A 21,334-nucleotide genomic window follows, 5' to 3' on the forward strand; every position below is an offset into this window, starting at 1 on the left:
AACCCTAGAATGTCTTTACAGTAGAATCATAATACAATATATTGCCATTAAATCACTTAGGGTAGTATATAAATCTCATTGTGCTACATTAAATATATATATGTGTGTTTGTATGGTGTATAATGAAAACACTGAGAGCTTGAATCGTCTCTGTAGCATGCATCTGTCCACGACAATGGGAGAGAGCAGACAGAGACAAATGCTTGCACTTTCCTGGTGTTTTAATCAATAATTTAGTGAAGCTGATAGAAGCCATACTTTAATCAGAGCTAGACTACATCACATTACAGAGAGAGAAACCTATAGAGAGCACTCTCATTTAGTATTGATATGAAAATGCTCGGTTCACTTTGCATCGGTGAAGTGCAATACTCGCCTGGGGAAAACACCCGTATAAGTGTTTCTGTGTGTGTGTGTGTGTGTGTGTGTGTGTGTGTGTGTGTGTGTGTGTGTTCACCTACAGCTCTGCAGTTGATTCAGTTTCTTTGTATACTGAAAACACTCTGGTGAGCTTAAATACTCATTGATGCATGTCTTTGTGTGCATCGTGTAATTAATCTTTAAAAGACAAAAAAAGAAGATAAAGATCTATTTTCAATAAAAAACAACACAATTACATTTGAAGAAAACATGCAACAAAAAAATTAACTGAAACCAACACGAATCACTAGACTAATTGGTGGAATCGTCAAATACAATTTACCTGGCTCTATAATATTTCCTTCAGCTAAAATTACAAACAAACAAACAAATGAATACATACATAAAGAGATAAACTTGCTAACTAACCAGTACATCCTTATTATTATTTTTTACATTTATGACAAAATGTATCCTATTAAGTCGTTGCTCTCTGATACCTATTGAATGCTTTATAACGCACAAGATATACCTATAAATTGTTTTTGGTGTTCATGTGCATTAGAGTAATCAGCATCAGCTGAGCTTTATTCCCTTGACTCAGCACTGAAGCATTACGTCATCCGTTATTGACAGGCCCATTTTTTTAACGATGTAGTGAGCACTCAGTTAGAGTCACTCAGCATGCTAAAGAGAACGAGTGCACCCCTGCAAACAGAGACACGAATGCACACTGATGCACGTATGCATACGTGAACATGCATAAATAAACATGAAAAGAGGAATCTTAAAAAGATGCGGGGGTAATTAGTGGGGGCAGTGTCAAGTGGCAGGCAAGCAGGAGCCTCAGGAGGACACAGGAGGATACACTTGCTCGCTCGCCTCCAGCAGAGAAAGAGCAGAACAGAACCCTAGGTGCTATTAAGATCTCAGTCCTGCCTCGTTTGTCTGCATATCTTTCCATCCGCAGCTTCCCTGAATACTGTCCTGCCTCAAAGCATTATTTTTCAGGAATTCAGCTGTTGGAATCTTTTCCTTATGCTTTTTTTTTTTTTTTTTTTACATTTAATTAAAACTTGTGTAGCACAATATTGTAGTAAAACTGATGTCTTTTTTACTTTTATATGGTATACATAATTCCTGTGTGAGAGAGAGCAAGAGCGAGAGAGAGAGAGAGAGAGAGAGAGAGAGAGAGAGAGAGAGAGAGAGAGAGAGAGAGAGAGAGAGAGCGATAAAGATGCAGCATGTCTCTGCTACAAATATGACTTTAACCACTGGAAGAAATTACAATATATTTTCAATAGTGGGAATTGTTTAACTATCCTGGGCACAAGTAAAGATTTCTATCCTCCAGGGAGCGAGAGATGCTTGCACAAGCAAATTTACTGCTCTGTTATTGACTTAAAGCTCTGAAAAGCAGCCGCTACTGCAATAAAGTTCGGTGGGGGAAAATCCTATACAACTAAATCTGAAGATAAACGCAGATAGGGTCACATTTGCTAAATAAGTAAGTAAGCAAATAAATAAATAAATAAATAAGCAAATAAATAAAAATAACTAATACAAAAATACTATATAGTTACATTCCCTATGGGGAATTAATCCTGGAGCACATCTGAGGTTCTATACAGCTAATGCTTGCTCATTATTCTTTATACTAATGAATTCAATATTACCCGAAATAATACCAGGCTCTCTTCAAAACACTACAACCCCCCTTGCTCATCTCACTCTTTTCTGCTATGTTTTAAATTCTAAGAAATGAATCGGAAACTCTCCTCCATATCTGCTCATGCATTCATGGATACACACCCACACTAACAAAGTATCAATTGAAGACAGGGCAAGAAAGGAAAGTATGAAAACAGTGCTGTATGCTGGAATGAGCTGAAACTTTTGCCTTTAACTGAAACAAAAGCTCACTCTGGCACTCCCGATAATCCCTTATCCAGTAAAGGCAAGCAGGAATGCAGCTGAAGAAGCACTGAGCAGCAATTACACACACATACACGCAGATACACACAATATACCAGCACTCTTGCATAGAGCTTGCAGAAAGATTCATGCACATGTGCGTGCACACACACACACACACACACACACACACACACACACACACACACACACACACACACACACACACACACACATATCTAGTCACACTGGTAAAAATCCACCAGATGTGAGATTCCACAGCAGTAAATAAAAACAAAACACCTATATTTAATGTTACTATATACATACACACTCCAGATAGATTTCATTGATGTGCCAAATCACAGTACAATCCTAGTCCTGATACTGCACAGTCATAAAAACCTGCAAAAAATGACCCAGTAAAAACGTTGTCAATAATAAACAAAAAATCACCCTAAAATGCTACTATATATCTATAATTATTTTTACAATAGATTCGAGTTGTCGCTTATGAAAATTCACAAAGACACAGCAAAACAAAACGCTTTAACAACGGAAAGCTATAGTTAAAAACTGCATTAATTTGTTATATGTAATTAAATCTTATTTGCTATAAATCTTTAAACAAGCAGCATAAATCACAAAAAATTTGTTTCAGTCAAAAGACTGCAGTTTGTGTCACTCCAGCAGCAGGAGCACATCGAAATAAACGCAGCTCAGATCCAAACTTACTTGAGGAAAATGTAAAAAAGGAAGAAAAATAATAGAAAGAAAGAAAGAAAGAAAGAAAGAAAGAAAGAAAGAAAGACAATTATGTAATCACCCTACAAGTATGAATGTATAGGCATATGAAGATAAATCATTCTTATGAAATAAAGAAGCATTGTCATATTTTACAAGTGTTCTATGGAACTGAAAATAAAGCTGAATTTCAGGATTTCACATTTGGTGAAAACACAAGCACAAATGCTTAACTCATTGGATCGTAATTTTGAGTGTCAAAAAATGTGGAGACAGTAGGTCAAAAATAAACTCCTACATGTTTCTGTATAAAATTGTAGAATAAAATACTGAACTTACTAAACACACACACACACACACACACACACACACACACACACACACACACACACACACACACACACACACAAATAGAATATCCATTCTCGTTCTTGCCCACAGTATGCATGTGTATCCCAAACCACCAGCAATTCATTTGCACACAGACACAGAAGAAAAGCAGGACGGCAGAGGCTAGACAGCTAGTGGTGTGTGTAAGCGAGTGTGTGTATGCACGTGTGTGCGCGCTGGGACAAGGGGCTGTTAAGGTGATGAGTGTGGGGCAATTTGGAAGCAGAGCGCAGCAGGTTATCTCTCAAAAGTCTTATCATTTTTATGTCGTTGCAATAACACACTGTCTGGAGGAAAGACACAGGCTGCCATTGCACATGTTGCCTGTAGTAAAACAGACCCTCATACACATGCGCATGACTGCATGGCAGCATTCACACACACATTTTTCAGGCACCTTCAGAAAAGTCAGCCAGACTTCATTTAGTTGGAGTTTGGCTATTCTCCGTTGTAGCCTGAGTAGAGAAGACAAAGCGTCCTGCCAAGAAGCGCTCGCACAACTTCTGATCGGTAAGCACTCCGCCGTGGATTGAAATCATGTGTATGTGTAAAACATCTCAGGTTCTAGCAACCTGAGTTGTGTCATGATTTTCTTTACATTTCTATCAGAAATAATGATGACAATAAAAAAAATACAGGTGTAGTGTATAAACGCATTTTCCAGACGCAATGTGAGGCCTTGATGCCTCGGTGTACAAAGACGATGCAAAACGATGCATAAAACTCTTAAACTAGAAGAAAAATCAAGTCGTAATTGTACATTTTAAAATATATTTTTATACTGTAAAACTTCTTACGGTCTAAAAATCTAACTTTCGATGTAATATATTCTGGAGACCTCGCAAGTTTCCAAAACTAAAACTAGCACAAAAATCAAAGTGGGATGACTCCCTCCAAAGGCACGAGTGGGGGGTGGGTGTAGTGTGTGTGTGTGTGGGGGGGGGGGGGATTGACAGAGCACCAGCACGTGCTACCTCGCAAAGTGGAATAGAGAATGAGACTGAAAGAGAGAGAAGGAGTAAGAGAGAGAGAGAGAGAGAGAGAGAGAGAGAGAGAGAGAGAGAGAGAGAGAGAAAGAGAGAGAGAGAGAAAGTGGAGGATTGCCTTACCTCGGTCAGATAGAGGAAAGCAGGTGGACACTGGAGCGAGTGAGGTAACAGCCCAGAGCCGGAGAGCAGCACGCAGCCCGTGTTCGCCATGGAGCACAGCATGTGGTAACGGGACGTTTTGCGCATCAAGCTGGGAGATCCTGCTCTCTCTCTCTCTCTCTCTCTCTCTCTCTCTCTCTCTCTCTCTCTCTCTCTCTCTCTCACACACTCTCTTTCCCTCCCTCTCTCTCTTTCTCTTTCTCCCTCTCTCTCTCACTCTCTGTCTTTCTTTCTCAGCTTCCTCTTTCTGGTGGGATTTTCTCTCCTTCTCTTTGCCTTTGCTTTCTCTGTGTTGTTGGTGTCGGACTCAGCTGCTCTGTGTGCTGGGGAGGTGTGCTGAGCGTTGGAATGGTCCAGGGCCCTCTGTCATCAAGCCTCTGCCGTACACTTTCACACACACACTCGCACACGCGCACGCTCGCACACACTCTCACACACACGCACAAGCCAATGTGAGCCCACAGAGAGAGAAAGGGGGAGGTTCTGATGGCAAGAGGAGAAAGGGAGGAGGGAGAAGGATGGCAAAGAAGAACAGTGAGCAGGAGGATACGAGAGAGAGAGAGAGAGAGAGAGAGAGAGAGAGAGAGAGACAGAGAGAGAGAGAGAGAGAGAGGGATGGAAGAAGGGAGGAGGGTCTGGTGGGTATTCAAAGATCAAACGACCCCACTGTAGAAAATGAAGGGAATGTATAATGACATTAGACCAGCTGATCCCTGCCATTAATTGTGGACCCCTTTCATTGTTCGTGGTGCTGTGTGTCTGCTTTTCTCTCCCACACACTTTCCACAGCAGCTCACACACACACACACACACACACACACACACACACACACACACACACACACACACACAAACGCGCACATGTGTGCGCCACGCACAACTATTTTAAATATGCTAAATATTTTAAATGAACTTTTACATACACCATTTTCAAACACATCATGGGAGACTATCTTTAATTTCACATATTACTCAAGCTGAAGAAACACACTTATTTCTAACACTATCACATCAAATCACAAATAAATCCTGACGTATTTCCAGAGAATTCTACTGTATCATCCGTGCAGCTTCAGTATGGAATTATACAAGCTGGAGTAAGATCTGCGACACTGTTTGTTCTTTGGCACTTTGTGGGGGGTTTGAGGTATTTCCCATTGGAATCAACAGAGCAGCTGTGGCCCAACATGGAACAACCAACCTCCATTTAATGTCTGATGCAGAGCCACTTCCCATGCATCAACACCCTTTATGGGACAGACATTCATTGAAAACTGCATGGTGTCAGTGTTACAAGATTCTCTTTCAGGCAAAATAAGTTCAACACGCCTTATTTCAGCACACGTTTAATTCTTGTTTTGAGTTTATTGGATTTATCGATTGATTTATCTGTCCTACCAATAAACAAACAAACAGGGTATATCACCCAACCAATTATAATTCACGATAAAATGGTGGAAAAAGGTAAATGAAACACTGTACTCAAAGGTTTTCAGAAAGACCTGCCAGTGTGTACAGCACACAGAAGAAAGTAAATGTTTAAGTGTAGCTAATTTTCTACACGAGCACTTATATTTTTTTCAGTTTGTCATAGAAGTGGGTTAGCTAATATTTCAGTAGTGTAGTGTTATGGAACTAATTATTTCGCTAGTGAAATAAAGAAAATATGTGATGGCATTTGCATTCAGACAATGGCATTTCTTTCCTATTTTTTTAATTCACTGCTAAACTTCAAAATGATTATATGGCTTGCACACACACAATAACATGACAGAAAGCAGAGTAGCAACACTTGTTTTTTCCACTTCAAGAAATGGTTTAATCATGTCATGATTAGAGGAATAAGAATATGGTAATTACAGTGACTAATCAGAGGATTGTGTATAACTCCATTTCATTCTGTTGTAAATAGGCCACTTATGTACTTCTGGTTACATGCTAAATGGATTTCATTGGCTGTGTACATGTACCTTGCACAATGACAATAAAGATATATCTAATCTAATCTAATCTAATCTAATCTAATCTAATCTAATCTAATCTAATCTAATCTAAACTTTCATGCTCATAAAATCTTAACTTTAACCCTCAACTGTATAGCATTTCTTTTAGTTTGTTCACCCTACTAGACTGTTTTATTTAAAGATGCTGGATGTGTGCTTTTTAAAATTTTACCCTAGAAGCAAAAAATAAAAAATCAGAAAAAATTCTGCACTGTATCTCAAACTACATATGAACTCAATGGTGTACTGACAAACTATTACTAGCATAGAACAATATTATGCAGTTTGGATACTAGCCCAAGAATTCATCAAGAATTTCTTATAATTATCTGTCATTGTTCAATATGTAAAAACAAACAAACAAACAAACAAAACTGCACATTGATGTGACTGTAGGTTATTAAGTACCAATTAAAGTGCAAAACCTTTTGCTCTGTTGCTCTGCTGTAATCTCAAAGATATGCTATTTCTGTGGTGTGTCTCCTATTATTGTGCAATGTAAATATTTTACATGAGACTCGAATACAAGCAAACTCACTAACGCTAGCTCACTGTCTCAAACACGGTTAGAAAAACAATACAATCACCTCTGGACACTTGTAATTCAAATTTAATCTGTGATTTTTTTTTCACTGTCAGAAGCAGTATACATATCCATCTCTCCATCTCTTTCTATCTCTCTTAGTCTCTCCCGATTCACTGCCAGCACCTGATACTCACAGTATAGACAGGCTTCTTCCATGCCTTACGCAGGAGTAAGATGTCTTTTTATGTACCAGCACTAACATATGATGTATACATACACATTTCCCAACAATTCTGTCTCGACACCCCTGATATAGCACTGAATGTGAATTACTGTTATGGGATTGTCAGAGAGAGACACCTCAGGAACATCATATTTGACAATATATATATATATATATATATATATATATATATATATATATATATATATATATATATATATATATATATATATATAATTATTTTTTTGTCCCCTGATTTATTATTTTTTTTCATGCTTTAATTGTAGCTTTGTTTCTCATTTTGATATCTCCACATTACATAATGTTACCAAAAAGAAAATCCTAATGTGAAAAGGCTGGTGTGATGTCTTTTAAATACATTATAGTGAGGAGGAAGAATATCATCAGACATGAAAGCAATTGCAATTCAGAATCAGGCTAGACAGACAATATATACTGTTAATTCAACATGCAGGCAAATTGTGAAAAAAACTAAACAAAACAAAAAACCTAAATGTAAATATGATTGATCAGAGGCACTAAGTAAAACTGAAATAAACCACAGTCTGTGTTATGGCCTCGCCTCCACATACTGATATTTCCCAGGGTGCAAATTGAAACTGTATCAAAGTACTGAAATCCATGTGGGAAAATATACAATACAAAACTGCATCCCTGTAGACACCATCACGCCAACACATAATGACTACAGATTTCTGACACTATCAATCCAAACCCACACTAGAACTTCAAAGGCATTCAGGTAGTGGAGCGTATTCATCTTTCAGCAGGCCTTAGTAAATCACAAACACACTCCTGCTGCTCCAATCAAACCAGGAAGGGCAGCATCAGTGTGCTTTTTTCCAAAAAATAAAACTCCACTGGTTTTCAATTATAGTCTAGTTTATTTGTGTTTGTTCTAGCAATAACATACAATAATGAGTATTTCTATTTTTTCAGCAGCAAGGGGCAAAAATATACTTTAAAACATCAAGCATCAAAACACGTCTCACACGTTAGACTAATATAAGGGCTGTCTTTGGCTATAATAATCGTGTTATTGATCTAGGTGGAGCAGTTTCACCAAAGTTAAAGGTGAGTCACACTGCAGCTTTTATGAGAACCTAAAAACCCTGTGACATTGAGGAGTTCAAAGCACTAACGTTATAACTTCAAAACTGTTTTGAACTTTTTTCACCCCAGTCTTTATGACAGATAATGTTTTGTTTATTGAAACAATGCAAAAAGGGCTGCATCATACTGGGCTTCGGTAAAAAGTGAAATAAAAAAATTGACACAAGTGTTGAGAGTTCTTAAAGCACAGTCTAGAAAGCTGTCGACTTTCAGAGAGATTTGGACACTTATAACAAACATTTGCTGTTGTCCATAAGAAAGTCACTTTCGAATGCAGCATTCTCAGCAGGAGGAGTCAGTGTTTGAAATGAGAATCAAAGCGGCCATTGCCTGACAGGGGGCTTTCACATTAGGAATTCTTTTACCTTCATCCCCTAAGGTGCTTGTCCTCTGCAAGGTGGAACAGCAGCGAGAAGGAAAGTCATGCTTTTCTCTTTTAGATGGGAACTTATTGTACAGTTTAGTTTTTGGAGAGTTTAGCCTGATATAACAGTGGCTAAACATAAGGTCGTATCCACATACACAGCCTCTTCTTCACATCATTTCCGGGTCTATTTATTACAACTCGGCTTCATATCAGAATTTATTTCCTGAATTTATTTCTGTAAAATGGCTTTGTGACAGAGTGCATTGTTAAAATACTATACAAATAAACTTGATAACTGATTGTTTTAAATTAGAGCACAGTATTATTGAATTCTCCAATCGGACCCTGAAAGTGTTTATTAATTTCTGATTGCATCTCAACTTGGTTCGATAACAATTTTTTATACATGGTGGATTTGCTGCAAATCCCAAGTCTAATAATAAATAGACTAAAAGTAAAAAAAAATGTACAAAATCTAAGGAGGCATTTCTATATGATTTATAAGTCTCAGATGTCTGCACATTGTAATGGTCAGTAGGATTCCTGCCATGGGAAAGTCTTCAAGATGGAAGATTTCACACTTTTTACTGATTTAAAATGAGAGGGACAAAAGGGAGACCTATAAGTGAATGGGTGTTTACACATGCTACAATGGACAGGGGTGGGCAGTATTTATCATACATGTATTTTAAATGCATATTTCAAATATAAAATAGGATTTTTCTCATTTGTATTTGATAGTGTTGATGAAAATGGTTTCATATTTTGTATCAAAATAGTGTTTTGTATTTTTGTAGTTTTAAAATACTACAAGATACTTAGTAAGAAGTCTACATGATGATTAAAAATGCGGCCTCTGATTGGTGCCTACTCAGTATTTTGCGGCGAATTGTGGCGATCAGAACAGAAAATCGCAGAAAAAAAGGTGAAAAAAGGTGGTAAAGGTAAGAAACATGTAGACTGCCAGCTTTCAAATACCGGTAGGTGTCCAATGATTGATAAATAAATATTCAATTGCTGAAAATTTTGCCATATTTGAAGTAGCTGTTTAGTAGGATCATGATTTTTCACACTATTGAATGAATGACTGCCTGACACATAATATATTATTATATTTATGATTAACAATCAAATGATGAATTAGTTATAAACTAGTTGCTTTAAATACAGGTGCCATCAGTTGTCTTCTTATGAATTACTTGTTTGTTATTGTGTCACTGTTGCTGATGCAAAGTAGCCCTTCATTACCAAACACCAACTAAATTAGGGTACAATTATGAGTCACTCACAAACTGTTAAACATTAAACTGTTGCTTACTTTAAAACTAACCATAATCTGGGAGATTACCGAGATATTTATGTGAATATTTGATCTGTTAACTGGTTGCGTTTATCAGATTTATTGCAAGACTCGGGCAGAGAAAATCTGTTGCTATCAAACATTGTTTACTTAATCAACTGAGTCAGTGTCATGTTGAAGAAAAGATCAACTAGGCCAATTGATTGAATGCAAAAAACAATAGTTACAATAGTACAAAAATACAATAATTTATTTTGATACAGGGTATGGATGCTGTATTTTGTAGTTTATTTTGATACACTTAAACTTAAGGTATTTGGTATTATATTTAAAAAAACATTTTGATGTATCTTTGACCTGACAATGGAAATGATAACAGGACCATGTTGAGATTTTACACCATTAAATATAAATGGTTAAAAGCATGATGCCATTCATTCTAATAAATAATTTTTTATATTAGCATACTAATATAAAATAAGAGCATTGAAACATTTCAGCATTAGGAAAAAAATTAAAATAAAAAACACTTCTGCTTCATGCATGCATCACTTTCTTTAAACAGCATTATTCCTTACTCAGTGTACTCACTAAGATGGTTCAATCAATTTATAATATTTAATTTGAAGCAAAGCCTCAGCAAGTATTTTTCAGGAAAGATTCCTCTGCTACAGTGTTTCCGGTCAGCCCTGATGTCTTATATCAGCAGCTAAATTCATTTGTGTAATTGCTTAATAAGCAGTCTTCTTGCTACCTTTTTACCAGCACACCAATCACAATTTTCCCACTCACACAAATTACCTTGAAAACGATTACATTTTACTGCACACAGTATAAGAAGGAATCCACTGCCAATTCAAACAAACAGGCCAAATAAATAGACCATTTCCCCTGGCCAAGAAACAGATCATTCTCAATTTCTGCTCAAGACAAGATCTGCTGTTTGGATGCAAAGGCTTCTAGGGCTTAGAATAAGCCCCCTTATCATTAACCTCGCAGCTGCTCTTGAGCCAGGCACCATTTCAGTGGACTACAGCTACTCCTGGCAATCTAACACAGTACACAGGCATAAGAATCAACAGGTCTGTTGCATTCACCTGCTACATATTTATTGTAGATTGCTAAAATCAAAATTTGTTTTCATCACTACTCTGGGCTTTGTATCATATCATTCCTAGCCATGAACTTTTTTTAGTATTGATATCTCCTATCTAGCTGTCGGCCATGCTCTCTACAGGCTTGTGATCTGTCTCACTGGAGGATACAGGAAAATGTGTTAATTCTGTTTATCCTGCTCAGAATAAATTCTCTTGGAGCATCATTAGGCATTTAACTGATTCTACCATGGTGTGCTAGAAAGTGCTACTGAGGCTCTCATCACATGTGGTCACAACAGGTCAACATCTGCTCTGAAAAATCTGACACTAAAGACAATAATGGCTTAAAAAGATTTGTGTGCTGTAATAATTTGCCAATGTTGCAATGTGCATTATTTTGCTCTTAGTCTGTTCTTTGTTTTCATTCGCATCTTGACTGCACGTTTCAGGCCGGACTGATTGCTGTAAATTTAATTTTACAACTCAATAGAAAAAAGAAAACAGTTCTGAATTGTGCTCCGTCAATTCATTCAGACATTCTATTGAATAAAATGTTCTCTTTCTGTTTTGTGAACACCCCATTTTAAACAAGAACAGTTTTTAATCCCAATTGTCTGATAAAAAAAATGCAAACTATAGATCACATTTTGTTGAAGAAATTCTCCAGCTCTCCACCACTGTGATGTAATCTATGAGCAAAAGACACATCAAACGTTATTAAATACATTTTAGACTAATATGGAAATATTCACCTGAAACGATTAACATCAACTGTATATACAGAATATAGAATATATATTAGCAGTTAACGTAAATGACTGTAGCGCGGATAATCATGCACATTTGATCTGAGGCTTTAGATTCATCTCAATTTAGTCATTTGGATTAGACTTTATAATGTATATTCTTTTTTTCTTTTATTTATTTTTTTATTTACATTTTCTTTGTGTCAGAGCATTACAGTGACTGAAAGAAGGTACTGATGCACTAGAGGTTTAACTGGGAGTTAATAAATCTTACATCTTCTCTGAAAAAAACAGAATGGAAAACAGAGATTTTATATGGTGGAGCACAAAAAGCAAACAGAGGTTGCATGTAAGGTTTAAGGTCATCGTTTAGCATCCGGCACAGATCAATGATTGCTACCTTGTTAAATCAAAATACATTAATGCACAGCTGATCACAAACCTGTCTGTCTGTCTGTCTGTCTGTCTGTCTGTCTGTCTGTCTGTCTGTCTGTCTGTCTGTCTATCTATCTATCTATCTATCTATCTATCTATCTATCTATCTATCTATCTATCTATCTATCTATCTATTTATCACTAATTAACTAACTTTAACGTAATTTAAATCTAACCACAGCTGATCACAAACCTGTCTGTCTGTCTGTCTGTCTGTCTGTCTGTCTGTCTGTCTGTCTGTCTGTCTGTCTGTCTATCTATCTATCTATCTATCTATCTATCTATCTATCTATCTATCTATCTATCTATCTATCTATCTATCTATCTATCTATCTATCTATCTATCTATCTATCACTAATTAACTAACTTTAACGTAATTTAAATCTAACCACCAAGATCTTTGAGTCCAAACTAGCATTTCACTCATCTATCAGATTCTATCATTTATTCATCTTTTTAAATTCTCTGCAAATAAGACCGTTTGCTAAATTACTTACTTTGAAATGTTTAACATTTCTGTACATGCAAATAGGGACCCATAATTACAGTCTAGGGTGATAAGTACATTTATTTAGATTATTAGTTGAATTAAGGTTTTTTGATGTAAAAAATAATTTGAAATATTCCGAATTATTCTTGTTCGCTGTTGTTAAGATAAATAATGTTGAATGATGTGAAGTAGGAAAAAAATTACATTTATTTTTAAATATTTTATTATAGAAATTTTTATTTATTATTTTTTAAAATAAAAGAGCACTTGGTATTTATCAAGTAAAACAATTGTTTAAACACAGATGCTTCTCTTTCAGTGCATAGGCTTGTAGATAAATCTGAAGTCTAATATCTTGAATAAAACAAAATAAATTTATTTCAATAAACCTGGAATTTACTTAATTAAAAATCAAATTCAGCAATTGCCTGTTGGTAATTTTCAGCTCTGGTTTTAACACTGCTGGGTGCTTATTGCTTCTTCATCTAATCCAGGAGCAATGGAAAAAAAAAAAAGGAACAAAAATCCAACCCGGCATGAATATACCTTTGGCATGATGATTGAAAGTCTGTGTTTATTTTTCATTTCACAAACCGAAATGTAATTTGACCTCATGCTGTTCTGGACTGCCTCAGCACAAAGGGTAACATGTGATTATCTAAGTACAATGGTCTGATTAGGGCAAAATGAAATATAATTGTAAGTAAATTGGCTTGCTGTTATGTGAAATTTATATTAAGGTGATTAGCAATGGGATCCATTGTGTTGTGTTTTAAATTTAAACACCTAATTAGTGATTTGGGAAGTAGAGATAGAGAGGAGAGAACAGCAGGAATTTCCGAATCAATTTGAATAGATACATTTTTGTTAACCGTGTATATCCATACATGTAAAAATGCATTAGGACTTACATCACATCTTTACTCACTGGAGAGAATAGTTAATGTTAGAGGAACATACATTATATATAATAACAAAAACATAACACAACACTAACCAATCTATATTATTATAATAGAGCTACATATCAGGCGATAACACTGATCCGTTTGGCCTATTGACCTTACACCTTAGTAGCATATGTTGCTTGGGACAGGGGCAAAACCCCTTCCTGCAACTAATGAATAGTTTCCGAGCGTAAGGCGGTGGACAGGTATGAAAGAAACCTCTCTCACACACTTTCTCTCTCTGAGCCCCTCTCCATCTGCCTGTCTGAAAAGCCCAGCGGCTTCCACAGCCTTTTAATGTTCAGCAAATCTGCTCAAAGTCCATCCATCATCCTAGCAGTGCACTGAGACACAACTCCATCGCCTTCGTCAGCTACTCCATCATACTCTCCATCATGTGCTCCTTTCTTCTCTTTCCTCTCTTTTCCTCAAAAATAAAGAATTCTACACCTCTGTGTGTGCTCGGGAAAAAAAGAGGTAAACGTGATCAGCACTATTCTCTAAAAATGCTCCATTCAGAATCAAAAGTGAATTCCCTGGTTTCGGGTTTTGGTCCAGCGGCTTTGTATATTCTTCCATCACTTGGAAATACAATTCTACAAAGCAATCTGGCCTTTTCTCATTTGCTTCTCACTTCTGGCTGGATGCAATATATCTCTGAGGGAATTTAAGGACACGTCTGTCAACATTTGCATTTGAGAGTGCAAGATGTATAGTGGGGCATCACGGGGAAACTTTCGAGGTGAAAACACGACCACGCATTACTGAATCTTTTACTGAGTTCAGACCAACAGTTTTGGCAACAATAATGCATGAAGAAATTGTTTTGGCAAGCTTGCCCACGCATGACAAGACAATTGATAATATTTCCCAAGTGACTTACTGTAGACTTGAAAATATTTGAACGGAGCAGTCAATATGTTTTATAATTGATGCTATCACAAATGTAGAAGCGATCGGACACACGGGAATAAATGCAGAGAGGAAAGAAAAGAGACAAAAAAACCCAGAAAAATTGAAGAAAAAAAAATCTAGATAGAAACATCATTCCTTCACCTGCTTAACATCCTATTACCATAAACTTCATTTCTCTCCACAAGCACTCCGGTAAATAAGAAAAAAGAATGAGTGAACAAACCCATCCTGCATTTCAGTGAGGAAATGGGGATGGGGAGCAGGAAAGGATGCATGGTGAGGGACGTTAAAGGAATTGTGACATGCACAAGTGGAGACCTCTGTAATATAAATCAAGTCTGATGCGTACATTTCTTCCCTGTACAGATGTTGAATTATCCTCAGCTGAGAAGGTATTTCAGCATCTCTCAAAGAACTTACACTGTATAGTCGGCACTTTATGCTGCAGTTTTTCTTACTCCAAAAGTTAATTCATGCCAACACCTCAGCACTACAATGGTGGCGGCCCACCGAGGGGCTTGATAAAGAGTCAACAGCAGCAACAGCAGCAGCAGTGGTGGTGCGATTGTCAGAGCTGAACAGGTGTGAGGGATGAGGCCTCTCTCTCTGGATCTCTAATGCCCGTTGGCACAGGCTGCATCCGCAGCATGCCACTGCTCTCTGCCACAGTGACGGCGAACAGCTGGCATGGCGGGGTGGGCATGCGGAGGGGGAACAGAGCCTGCGAGCTGGCCGCCAGCTCCATCCGAGCGCTTTCTCAAGTCATCCGGACCAGTGCAGCTGTGTCACCAGCCAGCGGCACATTCAACGTGACAACAACCATCCTCTCCCTGTGCCCATGCCGACTTTTGGAATTTTGAATGCCCCAAACCTCTGACTCTGCATGCTGGAGATATTATATAATGAATGATTACAATTTTAAAGCTTTCACACCACTAACAAAATAAAACACATCTAATGATTAACTATTTTGCTAAATACCAATTAGAATCCTTGCTTCAATAAATAATTTCACTTATAATTATGAAGACTCAATCAAGCATCTCAATGTGCTCATACTAAACATCCTTTCAAAGCACTATGTACTTTTACAGGTTTAAAACATTAAATTGTTCCATAACTAGTGTTACCCAGTACCACTTAGTGTTACCCAGGCTCAGGGGGAGGGTTTCACTGACTGCCTCTCTGGGGGTCTAAATGTACATCTGAATTTCTGTAAAGCTGATTTATGAATTTGTTTATTGTTTTTCTCAGTTGCTTTGGAGCGTTTCTCAGATCAGAAATTTAATTCTCAAAACTTCTTTTTCAACCTCAACGTCATTTAGTCACTTGTGCACATCATAAAAACATTTCTCGTTGCTTTAAGCAAATTGCGAATGCTTAAATATATGAATTGTGTACAATTGTCTGCTGTTTCCTACATTATCAGCTGTTTATGTTATGTTGATCAAAATAAATTATGATCCACCTAAATAGTCTTGAACCCCAAAACATCTCGGCAAACCAGTTGTCAGAATCTGTCAAGCTTAAATTTCTATTAAAATGTTTTATGCTTTTTTATGTTTCTTTAATTGATGAATTGTGCAGATGAATCTTACTAATGAAGGAGAGTGTACAGCATCAAATCAAGCAATAATCAACTAGGTCTCAAAAACAGGTCAAAGGTGAATTTTGTGAACCTTCAATTGGAGAGTGTATACAGACAGAGCAAAACACAGAATTGCAATTTCTGAAAATTGATGAACAACCAATGAACGAACACTAGTACAGTACAGCAAAAGTGTGAATCCTGTTCAGTCTCATGCAATCTATATAAATCAAATATGCAATCAAATAAATTAATTTGTGCTGCTGATATTCATATATTCTCATGCAGAAGGAATTCCGCCTTGTGCATTTTCGATCATTGTGACCCAAACTGTAGTTTACATTAGAAAATACTGAAACTGTGCAGCATCATACCGACAACATGACTAAACATTTTGACAATCTTGTTTGTGAACAATGACAAAAGGACTTGATAGGAAAGAGATGTTCATTGACACAAATACTTACTTTTGAGAGATGAACTAAAGATTTGGAGAAAAATACAGGCTTTTGCAAGAAATCCAATGTGTTGTGTTGCCTATAGAAATTGTTTTAAAAATGCACTTACTGGTTTGCAAATATTAACAATGATTTAAGAAATGCTCCAAAGCAACTGAGAAAAACTGTAATACGCAAATAAAATAGATGTAAGTTGAATAAAAGCTTAAACATGTTTAATCAAATGGCAGCCACACAGAGGTCTCACTGGTTGCTACGCACCTCCAGTACTACAGTAAAAAAAGGAAAACACACGTTGCACTGATTTCTATTTTCAGTAAGGAAAAACTGTCACGTTCAATTTCTGTCCCAACTGTTACTTGAACATTGATATATGATTAACAGATGTGTCAGCGTGAACATAACACAAATCATGAGATGACTGGAGCATATTGAGTGTGTCCTATAGTATAGAGTTGCTTGCATCACTGCAGACTACCTGCAATATGTGTTTTACCCTCAAAGCCTCTAAAGGTTTAGTGCACCAGCAATTTATCGGCCGCAAGGCAAAAGCCACTCTGCATTACTCCCCCAAACACACACACACACACACACACACACACATACATACACACACACACACACACACACACACACACACACACACACACACACACACACACACACACACACACACACACACACACACAAAACCTCTCTCTAAATAAATGGCATGCAATCCATCGCCTTGGACTCATTCAATTTCAGAGGGTTCTCAAGCGCAAGTCATTTCCTGCACTTAATATCACGAATGAATGTTTCTGAAAAAAGACAGAGAAGGAAGGGAGAAGAAAAGAAAAACAAGGTAGAACGTTTCAGCGAAACAACGTGACAGATTAATCATTGAACATGTCACAGCAAATTTAATTACTCCCTAAACCATAGAGGAAAGCTCCGCTTTGTTTTTGATCATTTGAGGATATGCCTCTCCAAAGATAATTTCACAGGTCTTTAGGCTTGCGCTAATCCTGCACATTTACACTGGGCTAGCTGGCAAAGCTGCGACCATGAAGATACCATCTCCACATGAGCATGAGACTAAATTAATTCCACCCAAATGATTATTAAAAACACACAGACTTTCCCAGATCTCACTTTCTTTCATCTGCTGCTGGAATAGACAGTTGTCAACGTTAGTGAATTATCTGAAAATGAGGTAAAATTGATGTGGTTTGATCCATGGTTTCACAAAATGTGTCTCAAAAGCGGGACTTGTTTACCATATATTGCTTTGAAAAGGAAACACTAAATCAGCTGTGAAAAGCTGAAATAAGATATTAACACAGACGACACGTAGTATACATATGTATGAGTAGGCTTCAAAGTATTCTCCATTTCCCCCAAGTACCAAATGTAGTTAGTTCAGTCAAATACTTTACAACACGTGCATAAAATAGACTTTTGTACTGAGTTAAGTGGCTAACATACGGTCCTGTGTGCATTTAGTACACACACAAACACACACACACACACACACACACACACACACACACACACACACACACACACACACACACACACACACACACACACACACACAGAGTAGTATTACTTCACGTTAGTACAGTGGACCTTTCAATGTCTTTGTCGTGAGGCGAGGACAACAGAGTGTTGAAAGGGTGACTTTAAATAGCGTCTTGTAGTGGCATTAGAATTCTAAGTATTTAAGTAGTGAGTATAAAAGAAGGTCCTGCGAGTCTGATCTCTCTAATCTACAAATGGCTTCTTGCTATTAAACTGCTAATTCAGGGGATTAAGGGATCCCTGCGAACACAATCCTCTTTCCCACTTTTTTTGCGAGTTTGCAGAAGGTGTAGGTTTAAATATTAATGAGGAGGATAAGGCAAAGCTGGGGAGTGCAGAAATTAGAGGCATGGAAATTCACAGGCAAAAAAAAAACATGACTGTCTGACTATCCATATTGAGTCCTCAGAGTGCCGCCAAAACAATGCATTTAAACACACACAGTCTCTTGTGTCACACACATATGCGTAACCCGCTAAGCCAAACATACACACACACACACACACACACACACACACACACACATATATATATATATATATATATATATATATATATATATATATATATATATATATATATATATATATATATATATATATATATATATATATATATATATATATATATATATATATATATATATATATATATATATATATATACACACACACGTATATATATAAATATATACACACACACACACAGAGAGCTACACCGACACTAATGGTGTATACTTCTCATTATATGGCACACAATCAGAACACATATAATAAAACTGTATTATCTGCCATTATCTGCCACTGCACACACACACACACACACACACACACACACACACACACACACACACACACACACACACACACACACACTGATTATATTTGATACATTCACACACAACCCTGAAAGCAGCTCTGTATGGCATGCAGTCTGAGAAGCTTAAGCATTAAACTTTAACTAGCTGGAATAACTATGGGCAGATTTCTAACAGTTGTGCTGCACTGCAAATTGATCGCTGCTTCTTTCCATTTGTTTTTAGTCTGCGCCTCTCTCTCTCTCTCTCTCTCTCTCTCTCTCTCTCTCTCTCTCTCTCTCTCTCTCTCTCTCTCTCTCTCTCTCTCTCTCTCTCTCTCTCCTCTAGCACTGCGGCGGGTCCCTGAACGGCAGCTTGACGCTCTGCCTCTCCTACACACATGGAAAAGGTCAGATATGTTTCAGACTAGCTCTTTTAACAGGGGAACAAGCTCCCACTGATTTCCTGTCCTCTTGCAGGCATCTCCACACCATTACGGCAATCTGACTCGAATAAGCCGTGTACTTTGTGTCAGAAAGTAAACCTCCAAGGAGGAATGATCACTGTTGCGTGCACTTCTCAGTGTAGTGATTTATATGGCTTATACAAACATGGCAGATGGAATAATACTCTTCATGATGAAGACAACAACGGGGAAAACAGGAAACATACACATGCCCTGGCCACTGCTGCTGGTGATTGATGTGTCACTTGAGACTTCATACGCAGTACGTGAACTACAGGTGCTGAAATCCAGCTCATCTATTAATCTTGACAGAATGTGACCAGCTGCAGAAAAATCTTTTGTTCTTTATCAGGTGGTAGTGATCAGGTGTCTCACACAATAGGGGTCATATTTATCCAAAGATTTAAAATGAAGCATGCGCCTATTTACAGAAATAAATGTAAGGGTTTTTTTTCCCCCTCAAGTTTTAAAAGCTACTGATGTCTAAAGGACCATGGCTTTTCCATGTTCTGTAAAACCCCATATTGTGGTCAGCTTGTATAAATACTATGTCTGTATGCAAGTATTTTCTATATACTTAATTTAATAGTTTTTTGTTGCAGTATTATATACAGGTGCGTTTTTTATGTACTGGTAGATTGATTTTTTTTATTATTTATTTATTTGTTTTTTTATTTATATATTTAATTTTATTAAGTGTTTTTTAATTAACATATATTTTTAAATATCCAATTACAGCAAAATAAACATCAAACTATAATATTTTATTGGAAATATCTATTTTTGTATTGACTTGAAATGATGAGATCCTGGTCAATCTTCTCTCTCTCTCTCTCTCTCTCTCTCTCTCTCTCTCTCTCTCTCTCTCTCTCTCTCTCTCTCTCTCATATATATTTATATATATATATATATATATATATATATATATATATATATATATATATATATATATATATATATATATATATATATATAAATGAATGATACAATGTTGATGTGAGAAAGTGACAGACAGCCTGAGGCCTACAAGAAGGACTAATGTGCATACACAAAATGGACCTTTTACATTAGGACTGGTGGACAGGACCTACTTACTGCATGTTGACATTTAATGCCACAGGGTTTGAGGTGCTGGGATCAAGAAGACACTTCATACAGAATCTCACCTGTATAATGATCTTTTTACTCAACCTTGTGTGTGCAGTGTTTTGCACCTGCAGTGTTTTGCATTTTAATTCCAAATATGCACTCCAAGTGCTATTATGAGGAATCTTTGCTTTGAAATCCAATTACTACACATGATATTAATTCCAGTATAATTACCTGTGGAGTGAAAGGACAGTGCACTTTGAGATGAAGTCAAGTGAATGTGTGCCCAGTGTTGTCTAATAGGGCAATCATTTGGACTAAATCCCATTATAGAATTAATGGAACACCATTCTTTCAATCAACCAAAAACAATGGGGGACAGGTATTAAATTCAATTAGGTGAGGAGACAGAGTTTTATTGTATTTCTCCTGAGGATGCAGTGTCCACTTATAATTCTGTATAAAATTCACAAATCATGTTTGAGTCACGCTGATCCTGAGTGCGCACAAAGCTAGAAGAAATAGTCAAAACCCTCACTTAGGATTTTCTTGATAAAATAATTAAAAATTCCATTAAAAAATAAAGCTAATTCAAGACAAATTGAGCTCTCAGACAGGCAAAGCTTAATATATA

General features: G+C 36.9%; 1 protein-coding gene across 9 annotated transcripts in view; it reads right to left on the reverse strand.

The window, feature by feature from the left end:
* rbfox3a (RNA binding fox-1 homolog 3a) overlaps positions 1–21,334 on the reverse strand; it is a 340,119-nt gene that overhangs the window by 95,255 nt on the left and 223,530 nt on the right. Inside the window, exon 1 of one of the 9 annotated variants that reach the window (XM_083556154.1) lies at positions 4,518–5,010. The exons of 6 other annotated variants lie outside the window; for them this stretch is intronic. In XM_083556154.1, the coding sequence (XP_083412280.1) occupies positions 4,518–4,643 (126 nt within the window). In that variant the 5' untranslated portion in view covers positions 4,644–5,010. Of the gene's footprint in view, positions 1–4,517; positions 5,011–21,334 lie in introns of those variants that run through there. 2 more of the 9 variants (XM_083556152.1, XM_083556157.1) reach the window with 2 other exon arrangements.

Source organism: Silurus aristotelis (genome assembly GCF_946808225.1).
Source record: "Silurus aristotelis genome assembly, chromosome: 12".
NCBI classification, from domain to species: domain Eukaryota; kingdom Metazoa; phylum Chordata; class Actinopteri; order Siluriformes; family Siluridae; genus Silurus; species Silurus aristotelis.